This window comes from Solanum lycopersicum, chromosome 1, assembly GCF_036512215.1.
Source record: "Solanum lycopersicum chromosome 1, SLM_r2.1".
NCBI lineage: Eukaryota > Viridiplantae > Streptophyta > Magnoliopsida > Solanales > Solanaceae > Solanum > Solanum lycopersicum.
In genome coordinates, this window is record NC_090800.1 from 15,077,129 (window position 1) to 15,086,162 (window position 9,034).

The 9,034-nt window shown below is 40.3% G+C and overlaps 1 protein-coding gene across 1 annotated transcript; it reads right to left on the reverse strand.

Moving 5' to 3' along the window:
• Positions 1-3,137: 3,137 nt before the first annotated feature.
• On the reverse strand, positions 3,138-8,244 carry LOC138340980 (uncharacterized). The gene is made up of 2 exons (XM_069293069.1): positions 7,321-8,244; positions 3,138-3,286 (listed from the first exon to the last, which is right to left on the reverse strand). Exons 1-2 carry the CDS (start codon positions 7,931-7,933, stop codon positions 3,138-3,140), a joined length of 762 nt encoding a protein of 253 aa, XP_069149170.1. The 5' UTR covers positions 7,934-8,244.
• Between the last annotated feature and the right edge of the window lie 790 nt (positions 8,245-9,034).

The following is a 9,034-nucleotide window of genomic DNA, read 5'->3' on the forward strand; positions in this document are numbered from 1 at the left end:
AATACATAGATTATGTACTCTTTATCTATTTTTAATTTTTGTATTGTACAATATATTTATTTGAATAAATATACAGCTATTCGCCTTGATTTTCGTTTTAAATAGTCTCTTCTATCGAATTCATGTCAGTTTACAAATTTAAATGTTAATTATTTTAATATTAGTTTAAAGTTTAAGGGATAATGCCCAAGTACCCCCTCAATCTATGCCCGAAATCTCAGAGACACACTTATACTATACTAAGGTCCTATTACCCTCCTGAACTTATTTTATTAATAATTTTTTACCCCTTTTTAGCTTACGTGGCACTATCTTGTGGGACCATCGATGGTTGAGTTTTTTTTCGAACTAGTGCCACCTAGGCTAAAAAGGGGTAGAAAATACATATAATATAAGTTTAGGGGGGGGTAATAGGACCTTAGTATAGTATAAGTGTGTCTTTGGGATTTCGGGCATAGGTTGAGGGGGTAATTGAGTATTTTCCCAAAGTTTAAACATTAATATAAAATTGAATTTTAAGGTTTACAGTTAAAACTTTACAAGTTTACATCCAATATAAACTTTAAAGTTTAAACTTTAACTTCAATTTCAAACTTTGTATTCAATATAAACTATAAACTTTAAATTCAATTTCAAACTTTTAAATTCAATATAAACTTTAAACTTTAAATTCAATTACAAACTTTAAATTCACTATAAACATTAAACTTTAAATTCAGATTCAAATTTTAAATTCAATATAAACTTTAAACTTTAAATTAAATATAAACTTTAAACTTTAGATTCAATTTCAAACTTTAAATTCAATATAAGCTTTAAACTTTAAATTCAATTTCAAACTTTAAATTCAATATAAACTTTAAACTTAAATTAAGTTTCAAACTTATATAAACTTTAAACTTTAAACTTTAAAATTTACTATTTTCAATTGAAGTTTCTTAATTATATAATATTATTAATTAATAATATAAATATATAATACTGTATAATAATTAAAGTAATTAAAAAAATTTAAAAAAAATTTAAAAAATATCGATACCGGTTGAACTGGTAATACCCGGTTCTGATCCGGTCCAACCCAGTTCCTATCCACTTATTAAGGGACCGGGTGGAACATGTTGGGTTTTCCGGTAAGACGGGTACTGTTAAGAAAATCCAGTACCGATACCGGCTCCAGTAAACCTATTCTGTTTGACCCTGTCCTACCCAATTGCCAACCTTAATAGAGAGCGATGTAATCACAACTACTATATCTAAAGATGGCTAATATATATTAAATGAGACAACAATAAAAAAACACCAGGAATTAACGAGGTTCAACAAACTTTTGTTTTCTTTTGCCTACTCCTCGGACTCAACCAACCAATATTTATTTCACTCCAAAAGAGCACAAGTGAAATATTACAAGAGAGAAAGAATAAAAAATGTCTTAGGAGATGAGAATGCAAGTGACAGGTATGTTACAAATGAATTAGGAGCTACCGATTTATAGGAGTGAATTCTTCCTATTGATGTCATTCATGACATCACAATATGTCAGAATGTCAAGATTTACCTTGTGAAACCAATTTATTGTTCACCTAAATTTTACTTACAAAAGGTGCTATCTTGAATTTTCTACCAATGAAGAATTATCCTCCTAACTACCATATCTTCTCATTAATCCATTTTTAAATCTTGTCAAATTTAACAAATCTCAACCTTGCCAACATTCTCCATTTTCAACTTTCTCTCAACAACAATTTTGATTGTGTCTTCAAAATCAATATTCAATGTTCAACAGTGTTGATCAAGTTCAAACAATGTTAAAACTTGACAGTAGTCACCACTTCTGTCAACATATCAGCTGCATTATCCGTAGTATGAATTTTCTGCATTATGATTCCACCATCTTCTATGATGTCTCGTATGAAATGATATCGGATGTCAAGGTTCTTCGTCCTTGCATGATAAACTTGATTTTTTTCTAATTGAATAGGACTTTGACTATCACAAAATATTATGATTCCTTCTTGTCCAATGATCCTTTCCAAGATTATGCATGTACCTGCTTACAACTCCAACGGCGTGTGAAAATATATGGCCTTGTGCAAACCATTGCATATCTCAAGCTACAATTAGCATCCGTGTATGGTACTCTTGACATAAATTCTCGTTTAACTTCATTCTTAGGCGACATAGCATCACTAAGCTTAAAATGAAGAGCAAGTGCAGTGCTAATCGACTTTCTTTTTACATTCATACCGAATCAGTTTAGTACTCTCTTCAAATATTCTTCCTAATATAAATATTGTTTCTTTTGAGTGTCTATCTCTTTTTATCTCCATGCCACGAATCTTCTTTTCCTCACTGAAACTCTTCATCTCAAACTCCTTTCTTAGTTGAATCTTTAGCTTCTCAATTTCCTCTTGACTTTTAGAAGCTATCAACGTATCATCAACATATAGGAGAAGATATATAAAGAAATTATGTTCAAGCTTGCACAAATACACACAATGATCGTATTTGCTTCTTATGTACCTTTGCTGCAACATAACTTGTCGAATCGTTTGTACTATTGTCTAGAAGATTGTTTAAATCCATATAATGATTTTTCAAGTTTGCACACCGTATTTTCTTTTCCATCAACTTTGAATCCTTTTGGATGAGTCATATAAATTTCCTCTCCCAAGTCTCCATGTAAAAGTGCGCTTTTTACATCCAACTGAACTAGTTCCAAATTCAACTGTGCTACCAAAGACAAGAAACTCTAATGAAGGAGTGTTTCACAACTAGAGAAAAAATTTCATTAAAATCAATTCCCTTCTTTTGAGCATATCCTTTGGCCACCAATCTTGATTTGTAGCTTCAGGATATCCATCTTTCTTTGCAAAAACCCATTTGCACCCAATTGCTTTCTTGCCTTCCAGTAGATTTGTCAATCTCCCTGTATGATTCTGATGAAGGGACTGCATTTATTCATCCATGGCAATCCTCCACTAATCTTCTTCTGAACTTTGGACTACATCTTTATAAGTGGTAGGAATGTCATCCGGTGCAATTGAGTCCACACAAGCCACCATATCTATAAGTAGAGCATATTTTCTTCTTGTCTTTTTTGGCTTGCCGGTTGCTATTGATTTAAGTTGTAGTTGAGTTTATTGAGATTGAAACTCCTCTTCGACTGACTCTCCTTCAAGAGGAAAATCTTCTGTTGTTTCCTCGTTTGATCCCTGTGTTGGGAAAATTATATTTCCCTCAAAATCGACCTGCTTTGAAACACCATCAATTTGTTTGAGTTCTTCAACTGTTACCTTAGTTATCAAGGCAGATTCATCAAAGGTAACATCCCTGCTGAAAATAACTTCTCTTATCTCTAGACTGATCTTTTGACTCTAGAAGTAATTCCCATAAATAAATCTTTCTTTGATATTGGATCCAATTTGGATTCTCTTACATGATAATATGCAATTGAGCCAAATACATATAATGAACCATAATCTTCAGCAGGTTTTCCATACCATATTTCAAATGGTCTCTTCCCACCAATAGCAACAGATGGTATATGATTAATGTGGTGGCATGCATATGTTATTGCCTCAGCCCAAAATTATTTGCCCAAGCCATCATTGGAATATATACACCGAACCTTCTCCAGTAAAGTTTGATTCATGCGTTCTGACAATCCATTTTGTTGTGGTGTATTTCTAACGGTGAAATGTCTGACGATTTTCCACACAAACTTTCTGAAAAAGAACATTTTTGTATTCTCCACCATTGTTCATGCAAAGACACTTGATATTTCTGCCACTTTGAGTTTCTATCATCGCCTTCCATTTGAGAAAAAATCCCAATACTTCATCTTTTGTTTTCATCGTATGTGATACGCTCAAACTTACTTCTCAAATGAGAAGTAAAGCGGTCGCGTCAAGTAAATAACCCAACTAGTGAGATTGGGATCGTTCCCACGAGGAAAATAGTCTAGACTTAACTCCAACTTGTAATTACTATTGTTCGGTTGATGACTTTCTTAAAAAGTAAAAAACATAAAAGGGGGGTTTTGTACTTCCTAATAAAATAAAAAATAACTAACGAACTTGACAGAGACACCTAACAGCTTTTAATGTTGAGTTTTAATCAAGTAATCAAAGTAACTAGGGTTTACGTGTTCCCCACAGGTTCATAACTTGATAATTCTAGCTATAACAATTCTTTCCTAGTATCTTGCATGCAAAGTGATAAGTTATGTATTTCTAAATCCTTGGTCCGGCATCTAGAAAATCTCACTGCGCACCTTGGTCCGGCTACGGGTGTTGCTTTCCTAACCCTTATCCTTACCTCATATTAAGCATCATATTCGATATTTGACTCAGTTATTACCTCGTACCAATCAATACTAGCCTATTAGATAGTATACACTAAATCTATGTTAATAATTCTTTTCCTATTATCTACTTCCTTGGTCCGGCAAGTAGCATTAAGGCGAGTTCTAACGTTGATCATCCGTTAAAAAGATTTCTAAGCGAAAGAATTATTAATACATGCAAGACACTATTCTAGAATTGTTATTTTAGCTAGGGTTTATCTCATTATTTGCCTATGGTTCCCACAACCCTAGTTATAGAGTTTAGTTCCTCATATCCATAAACACAATATTCAAATATATTAAACAAGAAGTCATGTACTTACTTTGATGAGAAAGAATAAAGTCTGAAAATTTGCTTGATTAATCAACAAGAGTTGCTTGTAAGAATCTCCAACAATCAAAAACTTAGAAAAACAAAGTCTAATAATATGATGTTAAATCTCCCAGAGTCTAACCTCAAAAATGAGGTTTTTCGAACTATTTATAAAAAAATAAAAACCTAATTAAACTAGGATTCTAATTACTGGAAATCTGTCAAAACGCGGCTGGGTCGACGGACCACGCGACGGAACGTCGTCGTCATGACGGACCGTCGTGGGCTCCGTCGCGCCATACTTGGTGCAATTCTTCTGCTGCTTTCTTCATTCCCCTCGACGGCAATTGTGATGGACCGTCACTGACACGACGGTCCGTCGAGGGTCTTCGTTACCAAATACTTCAACTCTTGGAATCTGGGTACTGGGATCACTTCTCTGATCTTCGCGACGAACCTGCAGGACGGACCGTCATATCCATGACGGACCGTCACAAGCTTCGTAATCCCACACTTGGTCAGACTTCCCCATCTTCCTTCAGCAGCTTTTCTACGCTGCCACCTACGGACCGTCACAAGCACGACGGACCGTCATAAGCTCCGTAGGTGGTCTCTTCTGCATTTTTCGCTCAAAATCTCCGCATTCAGCTTTAGACAGATTTCCTGGAAAATAAATAAAAACTTATATCAAAATTAGCACAAAAAGGCTTTCGGACACAATAAACTTAAGGAAAAGGTATTAATTATACCGTAAAACCACGGTATATCAACACCCTCAACTTAAATTCGTTGTTTGTCCTCAAGCGACGCACTATGACTCACTACACAATCTTTGTACAATAGTATCCATGTTTTATCCTTTGCAATCATTTAGCTATCAATCCCGACTAATCCCATCAAATCTATGCATACTATCACTATTAGGCTTGACTTTTGTGGGATTCGAACATGACACAGACTCACCAAGCACTAACACCTATCCTCTTCAATTTCTCACCGAGGTGCTAATAATTCCAGTATTGCAACTAGTGTCCTCACTTTAGAACAAAATCCTCATTTTTCACACAATGATTTCAGTTTGAGTATAAGGATTACATTTCAACACTCGCTCTCAGAACAAAGTCACACTCATTCATACCTATTGCCATAAGCTTGCCCTTATTTTCACTGCCTTAAGTTCGATATACAACCCTTAGGATCACGATAGGACTTTTTTATCTTGTAACGTAGGCTCAGAGTCAGGTAGGGTATATTTAGGTATACTTTAATGACTTTTTTCCCTCCTTGACATGTCGACTAAACCTTCCGCTCTATATCAATTTATCTCGCCCAGTTTCTCCTATTCTTTCACCTTGCTGTTTCCCTTCTTTCTTCATTTGTGTAAGTGACTCTTTTCTTTTCTTGTTTGTAATTCTTGAATATTTCTTTTTTTTTTCAATGAGTTCTTGAGTCACTTTACTTTTGTTATTTCTCTCTCTTTGTTCTTTCAACCCCACTTTCCAGAGCATTCCTCAAAACAGCCACCCTCAAAGCCATGAGTCAAGGTACACAATACCCAAAATTGGGTCAGGGCCATAATGAAGGTTGTTTATACATTAGCCACCCTCAACTTATGCTTTTGGCATAAGGTGAGGTGCACATGTCCAAGGAGGGACCAGGGCCAACATATTGTTCCCAGAAAAGATCAGTTGGGGTGAAAAAGAAAGGTCTAATTTTAAGCTCAAATTATTTGGATCAACGAAGGATAACTTTCATTTGGTTTCTTTTATTTAGGCTAGAAATGGGCTATATTGAATAAGGGCCTATGATCCTTTCCTAATTGTATGTTACAGCTTACTTTTAGCAGGACTAACCAGGCAAGTTCTAGCTCAGTATCAGTAGTGGACTATTCAACTTTCCTCACACTCACTTGACATCTCATCACTATACCAGATTATCAGACACCTAGTTCGACTTGAAGGTTTAGGGTAGTGCAATGGTGTAACTCTATTTCATGTTTAGATCCACACAATTATCAGTTACTACGCCTTTTCATGCAACCTTTTCCAGTTTTATCGGGATATTATTTCAGCCATCATGCTTCAGAGTTAAACTATGTACAAAAGATATAACGTGCCGGTTCAACAGAAAAAGTAATCAGTCTTTTGGGGAAAAAGAACACAGGCAAGAAAACCCCAAAATAGGATAGTGAGTTGGGCTACTCAGACTTCACCCTAACACTCACTTTCCATTTACCCCACCCCCAACAAAAAAGCATGCAATTGTCCCCAATGCATAAAAAAATCTAAAGATTAGAGGGGTAGGTGAAGCAAACCTGTGGCGCATAGCGCCGTCGATCAACAAGCTGGTGGGTCTGGTTTCCCAGAACCCACATCCTCTGCAATCTGGACACCCTCAGTGATGTCCTCAGCAACAACTGCACCCTCAGTAGTGCCTCCTGCTGTCTCTACAGTGCGGGAGCTAGACGCCCCAGCCGCTATCTGTGATGCTCTGATCTGGTGTGCCTCCGCCTCAGCAAGTGAGGCTCTCCTCGCGGCCTCCATCTCTCGGCGCTCCTTCTTTCTTGCTCGCGCCTCATCCTCTGATCGACCCCTCCGCCTCTTGGCACTTTGTCTCGGGGAAGATGGGGGAATGTCTGGAGTAGAAAACAGAGCCGCCAATACAGTATCCTCAGCAGGCTCGACAGACTCTGACACTCTTGTCTCTAGGATCGTGTCGATGTCTGCACGAAGACTGGCGACTGCAGCCTGAAGAGTCGACACATCTACCGGAGGGGCTGGTCGAGCTAATACTCTCAATTCAAAGGCATCGAGGCGTTGGTTAACCTCAGCAATCTTCCGCTGCATCTGCCTCTCCATACGCGCCTCAGACTCAGCAATAGACTTCTGCATCCACGGCTGGATATGATGCAGAAGAGTGGCCATTTGTGCCTCCAGTTTTTGGACTCGGGCAAGCGGGGCTGGTGTCGGTAAAGGGGATGTGCTGCTACCCGGGATAGACTCGACTGGGGTAGTGTCCGTGGATGCCTGTGTAGCTGTGCGAGCCTGGGCCACCGTATCTGCAAGGTCATCAGATAGTGGTGGCAGCTCTTGATGGGGCCCTCGACATGGGGCCAACTCATTGGCCTTGTCTCTGATGAGGCCGATGTCAACAGTACCCGGCGGGGTCCTCAACTGATCTATGTGCCATATGGGCACACCTGCAGACCTGCAAAGGGCAAAGATCATGCACGGAAAGGGGTAGGTGGTGGTGACCTTAAATGCCCTGTCGTGCATGACTGCCTAGAGAAGCCATGCATAGTCCACCTCGAAGCCGGCTATCATCGCCGCCATCAGCACTGCTCGATCCCGGGTGACTATGTTATCAGCTGCTGTGGGGGAAAGGCAGTGACGCACGAGCAGCCACAAGAACTTGGCGACGAACGTGAGGTTGGCCTTCTTGATGGCCCCTTTCGGCTCGGTGACCCAATCTGCACCCTCTCCGTCGACTGATAAGTGTAGGGCCATCCACCGCTTGGTGGTCTCCCTCAGTGCTGGCTCTCACAGGAACTGTCCATCCTTCACTACCTGCCAGCGGTAGTCAAACTCGGCAGTGATGGGGGTCCGAGTAGCATCTGCACTCTCGCCGTATAGGAACCAGCGGATGGCGGGCAGGGAAATGTCAACCTGCACGCCCCGGACTAGAACCTGCTCCAATGGGGCCTGTTTCGCGGGAGCAGCCCGCCTGTCGATCTGTGATCGGAGATTCGCTACGTAGGACGCGTAGAACTCTCGTACCATCTCCTCACTGTATCGTCCCAAGGGACGGGCTGTCCACTCTAGGCGATGCCTGGTGAATATGTTGTGGATCTCCGGCATCGAGGGGAGACTCCCTGTAAGTACCCACCGCTCCAGGGTGAGTGTTCGAGTCATTACTCCTTTATCGGTCAAGAACTTCGCGTCGGAGTAAACCTGAAACTAGCCTTCAACGCACCACCGGTTTGGCTGGTCAGAGGCTGGGGTGGGGACCGGGGCTGGTGCGCCAGATGTGGAGTCTGAACTGTCAGCCTCATCAGACGAGGCCGACGCTGCAGCAGTGGCGGGTGCGGGAACCTCAGCAGATCCTGAAGCTTCCTCGGACCAGGATGCTCCCAAGGAGCCAGACGCTCCTTCCTCGTTTGTGGCCGACCCAGAGGGTGTGCCGGTCAGTGTGCGCTCCTCATCAGACTGGGAGGCAGTGACTACGCCGGACGCCACCGTCTTGGGTGTGGCTCTGGAGGCACGTGTAGCACGGGAAGGAGCGGAGGTGCCTGGGGGCATGTATTTAGGGTCCCGCTCATCATCAGACCTGATGATCAAGCGTGCAGACGGGGCGACAGACTTAGATCGCCCGCGTGC

Coding starts and splice junctions, on each gene's coding strand:
- LOC138340980 (XM_069293069.1), bottom strand. CDS start 7,933: ATGCACGACAGGGCATTTAAGGTCACCACCACCTACCCCTTTCCGTGC. Junction 3,287..7,320: donor CGAGCCTGCTGAGGATACTG/TATTGGCGGCTC, acceptor CTAAGGTAACAG/TTGAAGAACTCAAACAAATT.